Source organism: Carcharhinus amblyrhynchos, chromosome 14 (genome assembly GCF_965287045.1).
Source record: "Carcharhinus amblyrhynchos chromosome 14, sCarAmb.v2.hapA, whole genome shotgun sequence".
Lineage (NCBI taxonomy): Eukaryota > Metazoa > Chordata > Chondrichthyes > Carcharhiniformes > Carcharhinidae > Carcharhinus > Carcharhinus amblyrhynchos.
This window is the reverse complement of record NC_137337.1, coordinates 13,428,154-13,443,148: the sequence shown is the minus strand read 5'-3', so window position 1 is coordinate 13,443,148 and position 14,995 is coordinate 13,428,154. Positions and strand designations below refer to the sequence as shown.

The 14,995-nt window shown below is 48.2% G+C and overlaps 1 protein-coding gene across 2 annotated transcripts in view; it reads left to right on the top strand.

The window, feature by feature from the left end:
- fbln5 (fibulin 5) overlaps nt 1-14,995 on the top strand; it is a 69,760-nt gene that overhangs the window by 13,154 nt on the left and 41,611 nt on the right. The window contains exons 3-4 of one of the 2 annotated variants that reach the window (XM_080201953.1): nt 5,249-5,294; nt 7,571-7,837. In XM_080201953.1, coding sequence (XP_080058079.1) covers nt 5,249-5,294; nt 7,571-7,837 — 313 coding nt within the window. Of the gene's footprint in view, nt 1-5,245; nt 5,295-7,570; nt 7,838-14,995 lie in introns of both variants that reach the window. The other variant, XM_080201951.1, reaches the window with a different exon arrangement.

Sequence of the window (14,995 nt, the reverse complement as noted above, 5' to 3'; positions counted from 1 at the left end):
GTAATTACCACCGGGAAACTTTAGAAGGATTTTTCACAACAGAGTGAATGTCATTCAGGAAAAAGAGATCCTATACCAAGGGAAGGAATGAAATGCTGGTCTAATCCTGTTGCCATGAGGGCTAAAGTGCTCATGTGTGAACAGGTGATGCAGGGATGGCACGGTGGCACAGGGGTTAGCACTGCTGCCTCACAGCGGGAGGGACCCAGGTTCGATTCCTGGCTTTGGTCACTATCTGTGCAGAGTTTGTACGTTCTCTGTATGTTTCCTCCAGGTGCGCCAGTTTCCTCCCACAGTCTGAAAGAACTTGGTTAGGTGCATTGGCCTGATAAAGCACCAGAGTGTGGTGACCAGGGGAATTTCACAGTAACTTCATTGCAGTGTTAATGTAAGCTTACTTGTGACTAATAAATAAACAATAAACTTTTAGGTCAGAAAGAAAAGATACCAATTTTTGGAAGAATGGAGCATTAGGAACCAACACAAGAATGCATGGTCACTTAAGGGACTGAGTATTTTGGCATAACTGGGGTCAGAGGTGGGAGCAATGAGGGGGTCAGAGGTGGGAGTAATGGGGGGGTCAGAGGTGGGAGTAATGGGGGGGTCAGAGGTGGGAGTAATGGGGGAGTCAGAGGTGGGAGTAATGGGGGGGTCAGAGGTGGGAGTAATGCTGGGGTCAGAGGTGGGAGTAATGCTGGGGTCAGAGGTGGGAGTAATGCTGGGGTCAGAGGTGGGAGTAATGAGGGGGTCAGAGGTGGGAGCAATGGGGGGGTCAGAGGTGGGAGCAATGGTGGGGTCAGAGGTGGGAGTAATGGGGGGGTCAGAGGTGGGAGTAATGCTGGGGTCAGAGGTGGGAGTAATGCTGGGGTCAGAGGTGGGAGTAATGAGGGGGTCAGAGGTGGGAGCAATGGGGGGGTCAGAGGTGGGAGCAATGGTGGGGTCAGAGGTGGGAGTAATGGGGGGGGTCAGAGGTGGGAGTAATGGGGGGGTCAGAGGTGGGAGTAATGAGGGGGTCAGAGGTGGGAGCAATGGGGGGGTCAGAGGTGGGAGTAATGGGGGGGTCAGAGGTGGGAGTAATGGGGGGGTCAGAGGTGGGAGTAATGCTGGGGTCAGAGGTGGGAGTAATGGGGGGGTCAGAGGTGGGAGTAATGAGGGGGTCAGAGGTGGGAGCAATGGGGGGGTCAGAGGTGGGAGCAATGGGGGGTCAGAGGTGGGAGTAATGGGGGGGTCAGAGGTGGGAGTAATGGGGGAGTCAGAGGTGGGAGTAATGGGGGAGTCAGAGGTGGGAGTAATGGAGGAGTCAGAGGTGGGAGTAATGGGGGGGGGTCAGAGGTGGGAGTAATGGGGGGAGTAATGCTGGGGTCAGAGGTGGGAGTAATGGGGGGGTCAGAGGTGGGAGTAATGGGGGGGTCAGAGGTGGGAGTAATGGGGGGGTCAGAGGTGGGAGTAATGGGGGGGTCAGAGGTGGGAGTAATGGGGGAGTCAGAGGTGGGAGTAATGGGGGGGGTCAGAGGTGGGAGTAATGGGGGGGTCAGTGGTGGGAGTAATGGGGGGGTCAGAGGTGGGAGTAATGGGGGGGGTCAGAGGTGGGAGTAATGGGGGGGTCAGTGGTGTGAGTAATGGGGGGGTCAGAGGTGGGAGTAATGGGGGGGTCAGAGGTGGCAGTAATGGGGGGGTCAGAGGTGGGAGTAATGGGGGGGTCAGTGGTGGGAGTAATGGGGGGGTCGGAGGTGGGAGTAATGCTGGGGTCAGAGGTGGGAGTAATGGGGGGGTCAGAGGTGGGAGTAATGGGGGGGGTCAGAGGTGGGAGTAATGGGGGGGTCAGAGGTGGGAGTAATGGGGGGGTCAGTGGTGGGAGTAATGGGGGGGTCTGAGGTGGGAGTAATGCTGGGGTCAGAGGTGGGAGTAATGGGGGGTCAGAGGTGGGAGTAATGGGGGGGTCAGTGGTGGGAGTAATGGGGGTCAGAGGTGGGAGTAATGGGGGGTCAGAGGTGGGAGTAATGGGGGAATCAGAGGTGGGAGTAATGGGGGGGTCAGAGGTGGGAGTAATGGGGGGTCAGAGGTGGGAGTAATGGGGGGGTCAGTGGTGGGAGTAATGGGGGAGTCAGAGGTGGGAGTAATGGGGGGGTCAGTGGTGGGAGTAATGGGGGGGTCAGTGGGGGGAGTAATGGGGGAGTCAGAGGTGGGAGTAATGGGGGGGTCAGAGGTGGGAGTAATGCTGGGGTCAGAGGTGGGAGTAATGGGGGGGGTCAGTGGTGGGAGTAATGGGGGGATCAGAGGTGGGAGTAATGCTGGGGTCAGAGGTGGGAGTAATGGGGGGGTCAGAGGTGGGAGTAATGCTGGGGTCAGAGGTGGGAGTAATGGGGGGGGTCAGAGGTGGGAGTAATGGGGGGGTCAGAGGTGGGAGTAATGCTGGGGTCAGAGGTGGGAGTAATGGGGGGGTCAGAGGTGGGAGTAATGCTGGGGTCAGAGGTGGGAGTAATGGGGGGGTCAGAGGTGGGAGTAATGGGGGGGTCAGAGGTGGGAGTAATGCTGGGGTCAGAGGTGGGAGTAATGGGGGGGGTCAGTGGTGGGAGTAATGGGGGGATCAGAGGTGGGAGTAATGGGGGGGGGTCAGTGGTGGGAGTAATGGGGGGGGTCAGAGATGGGAGTAATGGGGTGGTCAGTGGTGGGAGTAATGGGGGGGTCAGTGGTGGGAGTAATGGGGGGGGTCAGAGGTGGGAGTAATGGGGGAGTCAGAGGTGGGAGTAATGGGGGGGTCAGAGGTGGGAGTAATGGGGGGGGTCAGAGGTGGGAGTAATCGGGGGGTCAGAGGTGGGAGTAATGGGGGGGTCAGAGATGGGAGTAATGGAGGGGGTCAGAGATGGGAGTAATGGGGGGGTCAGTGGTGGGAGTAATGGGGGGGTCAGTGGTGGGAGTAATGGGGGGGGTCAGAGATGGGAGTAATGGGGGGGTCAGTGGTGGGAGTAATGGGGGGGGTCAGAGGTGGGAGTAATGGGGGGGGTCAGAGGTGGGAGTAATGGGGGGGTCAGAGGTGGGAGTAATGCTGGGGTCAGAGGTGGGAGTAATGGGGGGGTCAGAGGTGGGAGTAATGGGGGGGTCAGAGGTGGGAGTAATGCTGGGGTCAGAGGTGGGAGTAATGGGGGGGTCAGAGGTGGGAGTAATGGGGGGGTCAGAGGTGGGAGTAATGGGGGGGTCAGAGGTGGGAGTAATGGGGGGGTCAGAGGTGGGAGTAATGCTGGGGTCAGAGGTGGGAGTAATGGGGGGGTCAGAGGTGGGAGTAATGGGGGGGTCAGAGGTGGGAGTAATGGGGGGGTCAGAGGTGGGAGTAATGGGGGGGTCAGAGGTGGGAGTAATGGGGGGGTCAGAGGTGGGAGTAATGGGTGGTCAGAGGTGGGAGTAATGGGGGGGTCAGAGGTGGGAGTAATGCTGGGGTCAGAGGTGGGAGTAATGGGGGGGTCAGAGGTGGGAGTAATGGGTGGTCAGTGGTGGGAGTAATGGGGGAGTCAGAGGTGGGATATTGCTGGAGGCCGAATCAGAGCTTTTAGTTTAGTTTGTAAATTGAATCAAATGGATCATTACTATAATATGTTTGCTGTCTTTCAAAAGACAAATAGTTGATTTTTATGTAGAAATTTGTAAAACTTTGTACGGATTACAGGGTGAATAGTGATTGGAGTTGGGCAATGAGAACTTGTTGGTCAATTGGAACGAAGAAACAATACCAAGGTGTGGAACTTCCAATAGTTTGCGTTCACCTTACGCACTCACATTCCAATTCAATGTTCAAATAGGTTCAAATTGTCCTAAGCCATTTACCAATAAATGGGTTAATGACTATACAGAAAATAATACACACAATAAGACAGACACTAGAATGAGGGGACACTGTTAAAAATAAGGGGTAGGATTTTCTGGCTGCGCTCTCCCCAAGGCCTGAAAATCCCGCCTGAGGCCTAAGGACCTTTACATGGGCTGCGTCCCACCAGCTATGTTCCAATGGCGGGCGAGATGGGAAAATTCCACCCAAGGTGTCTCCCATTTAAGATGGCAATGAGAAGATATTTTTCTCTCAGAGACTTGGCCTTGGAGGGAGTGCAGAGGAGGTTTACTAGGCTGATGCCGGAGTTGAGGGGGTTGAGCTATGAGGAGAGACTGAATAAACTAGGCTTGTACTCGTTAGAGTTTAGAAGAATGAGGGGAGATCTCATTGAGACGTATAAGATGATGAATGGGATGGATAGGATAGAGGTGGAGAGACTTTTCCCGCTCAGAAAGGATAGTAGGACTAGGGGGCACAGCCTCAAGATAAAGGGGGGGCGGTTTAGAACGGAGTTGAGAAGGAACTTCTTCACTCAAAGGGTGGTGAATCTCTGGAATTCTCTGCCCGTTGAAGTGGTGGAGGCTGCCACGCTAAATATTTTTAAGATGCGGGTTGATGGGTTTTTGATAAGAGAGGGGATTAAGGGTTATGGGGAGAGGACAGGAATGTGGAACTGAGCCATGACAGATCAGCCATGATCTTATTGAATGGCGGGGCAGGCTCGAAGGGCTAGATGGCCTACTCCTGCTCCTATTTCTTATGTTCTTATGTTCTTAACTGTCCGTGATGGGTGTCCTTTTGTGGCATGGTGGCACAATGGTTAGCACCGCTGCCTCACAGCACCAGCGAACCAGGTTCAATTCCAGACTGTGGGTGACTGTGCGGAGTTTTTACATTCTCTCCATTTCTGTGTGGGTTTCCTCCGGGTGCTCCGGTTTCCTCCCACAGTCCAAAGGTGTGCTGCTTAGGTGGATTGGCCATGCTAAATTGCCCCTTACTGTCCCTGATGTGTAGGTGCGGGGAGATGAGTGGGGTAAGTACATGGAGTTACGGGGATAGGGTAAGATGCGAGACAGTGCAGACCCGATGGGCCAAATTGCCTCCTTCTGTACTGTAGGGATTCTATTCTGTATTTTTAAGATGTTGACGGTTACTATGGAAACAGTGAGGCCCAAGCTGGCCTGCCTCGCTGACTGAATGAGGCCGTGAACTGCAAAACAATTATCACTGCACAATTGGAATAAAAATTGGAAAACCACGACAAGCCAAATTAAGATGCAAAAAGCTGACCTGCACCAGGAAAATAATAAAAATTTACCGGCACCTGGACTGAAGAATACTAACAAATCAGCAAATGAAGATGCATTGCTTATTTTAATATTTGTTTCAATAAAGTGATTGTTTTGTGCTGTTCATTTCCAGCAGTGCTCTGATGGATATCGACTGGACCGTTCGACAGGACAATGCCGAGGTGAGGCTTCTTGGTTATGCAGCATTTTATCACATCCCACTATAATCCCAAATGCAACGATAAATTATATATCAAAGTGAAATAATTGTTACTGATTTTTTTTAATGCAAATGGGCCTACCTTTTTAAACATGGCAAAAGACAAGCAGCAGCACGAGATATTCAATTATCCCCAGCTCTCTGGGGGGGTGACACACTGACACAGTGATTAGCACTTCTGCCTCACAGCTCCAGGGACCCGGGTTCAATTCAGGCCTTGGGTTAGTGTCTGTGTGAAGTTTGTACATTCTCCCCGTGTGTGCATGGGTTTCCTCTGGGTGCTCTAGTTGCTCCCATACTCCAAAGATGTGCAGGTTACCATGGTTAGCAAAAACACACAGGATTATGTGGGTTACTGGTCCTCAAGCCTTCAGAGCCCCTCTGGACAGAGATGCACAGAGATATCTATCTTCTAACTCTCGGATACCTTCCTCCAGTGAAAAATTGGCCGTGCTAAATTGCCCTTGGTCTCCCAAGATGCGTATGTTAGACAGATTAGCCGTGGATAATGTGTGGGGTTACAGAATAGGGTGGGGGAGAGGACCTGGGTAAGATACTCCGTCAGTGAGTCAGTGCAGACCTGATGGGCCAAATGGCCTCCTCAGCACTGTAAGAATTCTATGATTCTATGATGTTTAACGGATAAAGACATTTCATGATCTCAAGATAGGCTAAGATGCTCTGCAGCCAATGAAGTGCTTTTGAAATCATTGTTATAAAGTAGGGACTCAGAGTAATGTACCCTGGGTAAAGTGAGATTCACGAGCAGATATTTGGTTTTGACAGACACAAGGACAACTCCATTACTCTTTTTCAAATTGTTGAAAAGTGCCACAGAAATAGTGCCATGGGATCTTAGATTAATGCTTCATCTGAATCAAAACCAGCCTCAGCACTACACTGAAGGGTCAGCCTGGATCATATACCGTTCGGGACCAGATTAGTAACTCCAAGCTACAATGTGAAGTTAGCCTAGACCCCAACTATTTCTGATTTTAACATGCTCCCCTGGGTTGAGGGGTCAATCACGAGGTTGGGGGGGGGTGATAGTTTTAGGGTAAGGGTCAGGAGTTTCAGAGGGGGGTTGTGTAAACAGTTCTTCACTCACAGGGTGATGGGAATGTGGAATGCACTGCCTGGGGAGGGAGTGGAGGCCAGAAACCTTACAACCGTTAAAATATATTTGGATGAACGATTGAAACATCATAACATTCAAGGATATGGGACAAGAGCAGGAAAATGGGATTTGCGCACCTTTAGTTGTGGTTATTGTCAGTGCAGACTCGATGGGCTGAAGGGCCTTTTCTGTGCTGTGTGATTCTATGACTCTATGATTAGTGTGAGTAGAAGGTATTCCACTCCAGGTATGATTTTATTGATCCACTGGGAAATTTTTATTAAAACAAACTTTATTTAACCATACAGTTTAACTGTAACAAAAAGAATTAATGTTGAAATACTTAAACACGACAAAGTATAATTCTTAACTGCTAGCCCATCTCTACTAGCTCCAATTTAAGCAAAACTCCCCATAGTTGTAAACAGAATTGGTTAGCAAAAACACATAGGATTACGTGGGTTACTGATCCTCAAACCTTCAGAACCCCTCTGGACAGAGATGCAGAGAGATATCTATCTTCTAACTCTCAGGCACCTGCTTTCAGTGAAAGATCTGTCTTTCAGAACTCCAGAGATAGAGAGGAGAAAACATCTCTTGTCTTTTTGCAGACTTCTGGAAAGGCGTATCTATTTTCTCCCAGGATTTAATTTCCAGAGAGAGAGGGAGACAGAAAGAGCTGCTGTTCTTTTCACATTCAAACAGAAACAGCCTGCTTGTCTTTCTGTCAGCCTAGCTCCGCCCAGTCACACCACTCTCCCTTCTTCAAGCGGCCTAATTAAACCCTATTCTGAAACCCCAGGGGATAACACTAAAAATAACAAAACTGCACTCTGCGTTATCAGCATGTGGGTTTCCAGTTGCAGACAATTGGCACCATAATCAGAGCTGACTTATCAAACAGTCCCTTTACAAGAAACATGATTCCAGACCGCACTCTGGTGGTGAAATGATTGCTGTATTTTCTATTAGTGGGGGGAGAGGGATAGCCAGATTCCATTATACCAACACTCAGTGACTCAATGAAGCAAAATCACCTGTATGCAACTGGCCAACAAAGATGAGGAGTGAAAGTCAATGTGATCTCTCAATTGTCCTATTTTTTGTTTTAATTTCTACAGATATTAATGAATGCCAAACGATCCCAGATGCCTGTAAAGGGGACATGAGATGCATCAATCACAATGGGGGATATCTGTGCTTGCCAAGGACTGCTGCACTCGTCCTGGCTAATGGACCATCGAACCCAACATACCCTGCATCTTCACCAACGGGACGTTCTGAACCTTCGGTCTATCAACAAGCCTCGATACCCAGATATCCTATTCCATCGAGATCTCTGGTCTGTCGTTTTGGCTACACTGCAGATGAGAATAACAATTGTGTGGGTATGTTGCCACTTTATTAATCAAGGATTGCAAAAACAAACTAGCTCACTTGCTTCCACCTTCAACAATGCTGATTTCTAAACTGGAAAAGGTAGTTTTTAGATTTTTTTACAACCTTCTACCAGACAGGTAGGAGGCCTTGTGGCTCAGTGGGTAGCGTCCCACCTCAGGATTTGATGGCCAGTGAAGGCACCTTCATAACGTGGCCAAACAGGTTGTGTATCAACCTGCAAAATCATAGAATCCCTACAGTGCAGAAGGAGGCCATTCGGCCCATTGAGTCTGCACCAACACCAATCCCACTTAGGCCCCATCCCTGCAACCCTACATATTTACCCGCTAATTCCTCTAACCTACACATCCTGGGACACTAAGGGGCAATTTACCATGGCCAATGCACCCAACCCGCACATTTATGGACTATGGGAGAAAATTGGAGTACGCAGAGGAAACCCATGAGGGCACAGGGAGAACATACAAACTCCACACAGACAGTGACCCAAGCTGGGAATTGAACCTGGACCCCTGGAGCTATGAGGCAGTAGTGCTAACCACTGTGCCATTGTGCCACCTATAACCCAAGACATGCTAATGTCAGGTAGTGAGAACGGGAGAGAGGTCGAAGTTTTTGTCTTTAGGGTATATGTGGTGAAGTGACCAGGAAAGTTTATTAACAGGCCAACAGGCATCTACATGCTCTTTGGATATTGGGATCATTAAGATGCAATGTGCTGAAGATTAGATGGAGTTAAATTGAATTGAATAAGCCTGTTTGGCAATTGCTGTTTTCTGTTCCTAACATCTATGGAGAAATATTTTCTAATCAGTGCTGATCCCATACGATGTTTATTGCACTTCTCAATAGCCAACAGGCTCCGTTATGTTAGATTATTAGTATAATCTATAACCTGGGGTGGGTCCACACCAGGATGTGTCTAGAGACATCTCTCCTACAGTTATGGTACATCTAAGTCCATCACAGCCATAATATGCTCTTTGGGCAGTTGGGTACAAAAGAAGCACTTCTAGTTTAAGAGAGATGTCATCAGGGGATGGAGTTTAGCAATGGTTGATAACTGTGAGAGTCGTAATATCAAAACTACCCATCGCTGGTTTTGATATTAGCAGTATGATGCATTGTTGGAGAATAATTTAAATATTAAGGGGGATTTGGCATTCATAGAATCTTCAGCCTAAACTGGTCCATGCCGACCAAAATGCCCATCTAAACTAACCCCATTTGCCTGTATTTGGTCCATATCCTTCTAAACCTTTCCCATTCATGTATCTGTCCAAATGCCTTTTAAATGTTGTTAATGTCCCTGTCTCAACCACTTCCTCTGGCAGCTCATTCCATATACGTACTGTAAAAAAAAAAGTTGCTTCTCAGGTTCCCATTAATTCTTTCCCCTCTTAACTTAAACCAGTGCTGTCTAGTTCTCGATTCCCCAACCCTGGGAAAAGGACTGAGCGCATTCAGTTTATTCATGCCTCTCATGATCTTATACACCTCGATAAGATCACCCCTCAGTCTCCTATGTCCAAAGAAAAAAGTCCTAGCCTGTCCAATCTCTGCTTATAACTCAATCCTTTGAGTTCCTGACAACATCCTTGTAAATCTCTTCTGCGCTCTCTCCAGTTTAATATCTTTTCCATAGCAAGGCGACCAAAACTGAACAGAATACTTCAGGGGCAGCCTCACCAACTGCAACATAACTTCCCAACTTCTGTATTCAATGCCCTTCTATACTCATGAGAACAACAACCTACACCTATACAGAGCCTTAACATAGAAAAAGGCTTGACAGATAACCTGGATCGGGGGGCGGGCGGGTCACAGGGGCCCGTTGTCCTACGAGGAATGGAATGGTTGGCCAGGCTGGGCCTGTATCTACTGGAGTTTAGAAGAATGAGAGATGATCTTATTGCAAGTTTTAAGATCTTAAGGGGACTTGACAGAGTGAAAACTGAGAAGATGTTTCCCCTTATATGAAAGATTAGAATGAGAGGACTTATTTAAAAATAAGGGGATTCCATTTAATACAGATACAAGGGTTTTTTCTCTCTCAGAGTCATTGGTCTGTAGAATTCTCTTCCTCAGAGAGCAGTGGAGGAAGGGTCACTGAGTATTTTTAAGACAGAGTTAGATACTGAACAAATGTGTTGAAGTAATGTGAGGCTATTTGTGGGTAACAGTTTCAAAAGGCGTGACAGATCAGAGATTTAAAAGTCATTATTGGGATCTTGCAATGAAACTAACAAGAATGGGCAGATACAGATTGGCATCAGAGTGGGATTAGACCAATTACGTTGGCCAATTGTTGCATTGAGACAAATTAGACTGAAAATGCTCACTCTTTTAGATACATTTCAGATGGCACCTGAATTCTCAATTTGTTTGGACTCTGGCAATTGGAAGCAGAAAGTTCTCTCAGTGCTATCTTGGGACAATTTCTTTCTGCTGTTTAGATCGGCACAGTTTATTGAGTTATATTTCTCCGTTCTGAGGTGTGGTTCCCTGGTTCAAGGAGCACAAGTATACAAAGTATAAGAGCTCATTTGAAAAAAAAATCATTGATACTTTTCAAAATTCAACTCATTTCAGGGTTTGAAACATAAGAACATAAGAACATAAGAAATAGGAGCAGGAGTAGGCCAACTAGCCCTTCGAGCCTGCCCCGCCATTCAATAAGATCATGACTGATCTGTCGTGGCTCAGTTCCACATTCCCGCCCTCTCCCCATAACCCTTAATCCCCTCTCTTATCAAAAACCCATCAACCCGCGTCTTAAAAATATTTAGCGAGGCAGCCTCCACCACTTCAACGGGCAGAGAATTCCAGAGATTCACCACCCTTTGAGTGAAGAAGCTCCTTCTCAACTCCGTTCTAAACCGCCCCCCCTTTATCTTGAGGCTGTGCCCCCTAGTCCTACTATCCTTTCTGAGCGGGAAGAGTCTCTCCACCTCTATCCTATCCATCCCATTCATCATCTTATACGTCTCAATGAGATCTCCCCTCATTCTTCTAAACTCTAATGAGTACAAGCCTAATTTATTCAGCCTCTCCTCATAGCTCAACCCCCTCAACTCCGGCATCAGCCTAGTAAACCTCCTCTGCACTCCCTCCAAGGCCAAAATATCCTTGCGTAAGTACGGCGCCCAAAACTGCACACAGTACTCCAGCTGCGGCCTCACCAATGCCCTATACAGCTGCAGCAAGACCTCCCTACTTTTATATTCAATCCCCCTCGCGATGAAGGCCAGCATCCCATTCGCCTTCCTGACCAAACTGAGGGGCTATTAATGGGATTGGAGAATGCGGCATGGGTGACGCACACAGCTGTGTGTGCCCACAGTGGATCAAACTAAGACTATAATGTGGACTATGCAAATTAGTTTCTCCACCATGGTGTGTCCACATCTGAATAATGTAGAGGTAGCTTTACAACTCTGCATTGCGCTTGTGTGGGGAGGAGTGGAGAATGATACAGGCGAATACTGGCCAACATGTTCTGCTAATGGGATCTTCCAGTTCCGCTGATGACGATTTCCCCACTACGGGTTCCCCAGCGGCAGAGGGTACAAACAACAGGAAAAGCCATTGACAGCAGCAGGACTGGAAAATCTCACTGGCAACCAATAGTGAGACACCTTTGCCATTGCAAAACACATGGGGTGGTGTTGGACAGACTTTATGCGACAGTGTGAAACAGGTGATTGCAAATCTCTGGCCCCTTTTCAATCCCTCCCGTTTCTTTGATTTCAGTAGAAATGAAATATTGGGAGAGATGATAAAGAGGCAGCTGACTCACAATCACCCATCTTGCTGCACAAAGAAAACGTCCGTACCATGTTCCATTTCAGTCATAAATCTCTCTTGTTTACAGCAGAATTGTGAGCAGCCTCAAATTGGCACAACATAGGTGCTGGTTTAGATGCTTTTGAACTTGTTGTAAAGGTGCCAGAAAGACTATGGTCTTGTGCATTGAGCCAACCTCCAGTGCTAACATCATTGCAGAAACTGTATATATGGCCCCATTAAAGTTTATTTATTAGTGTCACAAGTAGGCTTACATTAACACTGCAATGAAGTCACTGTGAAAATCCCCTAGTCACCACACTCTGGTGCCTGTTTGGGTAGAATTTAGCATGCCCAATGCACCTGACCAGCACGTCTTTCGGACTGTGGGAGGAAACCGGAGCACCCGGAGGAAACCCACGCAGACATGGAGAGCACATGCAGAGACTGCAAACCAAGCCAGGGATTGAACTCAGGTCCCTGGTGCTGTGAGGCAGCAGTGCTAACCACCGTGCCGCCCCACTTAGTTATTAAGCCTGCCGACAACAAAAGAACTCTTGGCCTAACTATTCTGCAGTGCCCAATTTTGAGATTGTGGGTGGCACTGAATGCAGTCACCCAGTGGTGATTCTTGTCCTCATTATCGGGCCTGACAACCACCTTGCCCAATACGGAGGGAGGTGTATCACCGTCTGCACATGTGAACATGTTTCCTTCCTGCAACATTGGAGGATACGCCAGAATTTTACCACCTCGTCCACCCGAGGCCAATGGAGAATGCCGTTCTGCGAGCCTCACCCACCTTGATTCTGGGGCGGGTGTGCCGGTACAATTCCTGTCTTAGAGTCCGATCGCTAACAGAAAACAATCACTGAGCGATTAGGTCTTATACCCTTTGTCCTTCTGTAGCTGCCTGGAATAACAAGCACCTTTCATAACAGACTTCTCCTCATACTGCCCTAATAACAATAGGAAAATTATACCCTTTCTCAGGGCAGAGTGATTTTCATATACACACTCCTCTACTGGTGAAGAAAGTAGGGTCAGCAAGGTGGCACAGTGGTTAGCAGTGCTGCCTCACAGCACCAGGACCAGGGTTCGATTCCCAGCTTGGGTCACTATCTTTGCAGAGTCTGCACATTTTTCCCGTGTCCGCATGTGTTTCCTCCAGGTGCTCCAGTTTCCTCTCACAGTGCTGGTTAGGTGCATTGGCCGTGCTAAATTCTCCCTTAGTGTACCCAAACAGGCACTGGAGTGTCGCAACTAGGGGATTTTTGCAGTAACTTCATTGCAGCGTTGATGTCAGTCTACTTGCGACATTAATAAATAAACTAAAAACTTTAAACTGTTGCTGAATGAATTTTGGCAAAAGGGATAGAGAGAGACAATATAAACTCATGGGCACAGCTCTAAACACTGTACAGGGACAGAGGGACATGGGAGTTAATGTACATTGATCCTTGAAGGCAGGAGGACAAACTGAGGGAGTAATTGGCAAAGCAAATGGGTCCTTGGGCTTCATATATAGAGCTATTACAAAAGCAGAAAAGGTTATGCTGAAACTTTGGTTAGGTCAGAGCTAGGGAGTTTTACATCCAGTTCTGGTTGCCAGAAGGATGTGAGGGTCTCTGAGATGGTGCAGAGGAGATTTACCAGCATGGCTCCAGAGTTGAGGGATTTTCAGCTCCAAGATCTTTATAGGACCCTTGTCAGACCCCACTTGGAGTACTGTGCGCAGTTCTGGTCACCTCACTACAGGAAGGATGTGGAAGCTATTGAAAGGGTGCAGAGGAGATTTACAAGGATGTTGCCTGGATTGGGAGGCATGCTTTATGAAGATAGGTTGAGGGAGCTGGGTCTCTTCTCCCTGGAGAGACAAAGGTTGAGAGGCGACCTGATAGAGGTTTATAAAATGTTGAGAGGAATAGATAGGGTGGATTCTCAGAGGCTATTTCCCAGGGCTGAAATGATCGCTACGAGAGGACACCGGTTTAAGGTGCTGGGAAGCAAGTACAGAGGAGATGTCAGGGGTAAGTTTTTCACTCAGAGGGTGGTGAGTGACTGGAATCGGGTGGTGGTAGAGGTGAACTCGCTGGGGTCTTTTAAAAAACTTCTGTTTGAGTATATGGGATTTAGAGGGATTGGGAGTTACAGATAGTTCTATGGCTTGGTAGGTATGGATGTGATCGGTGCAACTTGTGGGCCGAAGGGCCTGTTTGTGCTGTAGTGTTCTATGTTCTATGTTAAGATTAGGGTTGGAGAAGCTGGGATTGATCTCCTTGGAGCAAAGGAGATTAAAAGGAGATTTGCTTGAGGTGTACATGTTTATGACAGGTTTCCTTTCACTGTCCAAATATGTGTGGGTTAGCTTGATTGGCCATGCTAAATTGACACTTAATGTCAGGGGGATTAGGAGAGAAAATATGTGAGGTTGCAGGGATGGGACCTGGATTGTTATTGGTGCAGGTTCAATGGGCCAAATGGCCTCCTTCTGTACTGTAGGTTCAATGATTTGTTGGATTTGGTTTAGATAAGGTAGTCAAAGGAAAGCTTCCCATTAGGTGATGATACAAGGTCCAGGAGACACCAAGTTTTGTACAAGAGAGACTGGGGAGGATGTGTGGGAAAAAATTACTCTGAGTGAATGCTTTTGACCTGGAGCTTGTTTCCAATGATAGTGGTGGAAACTGTGATGATGAATGATCTCAGAAGGAAATTGTGTGGATAGTTGAGGAAGTTTCAAAGGATAGAGCTGGGGAATGGGACTGATTGGATTGCTTTTTAGAGAATGGCCCAGAGTCAGCAAGCTGAGTCTCCTTCTGTGGTACAATGACACAACGGCTGTGCAATTTTGTAGAATTTTCATAAAATTCCGACAGTGCAGAAGGAGTCCATTCGGTCCATCGTGTCTGCACCGACCACAATCCCACCCAGCCCTACCCCCGCATATTTGCCCTAGCTAGTCCCACTGACACTAAGGGGCAATTTATCATAGCCAGTTAACCTAACCCGCACATTTTTGGGCTGGGGGAGGAAACTGGAGCACCCGGAGGAAACCCACACAGACATGGGGAGACTGTGTAAACCCCACACAGACAGTGACCTAAGCCGGGAATCAAATCTGGGTCCCTGGTTCTGTGAGGCAGCAGTGCTAACCACTATGGCATTCCTGGTTGAACATATAGGAATCAAAGCCACCGACAATAACTCACAACTCATTCACTCACAAGGTCTGACCACCTTGGGCTGAATGACTAGGTCACCGGTGGAAGAAGACGGGCGGCACAGTGGTTAGCACTGCTGCTTCACAGCTCCAGAGTCCGGGGTTCGATTCCCAGCTTGGGTCACTGTCTGTGTGG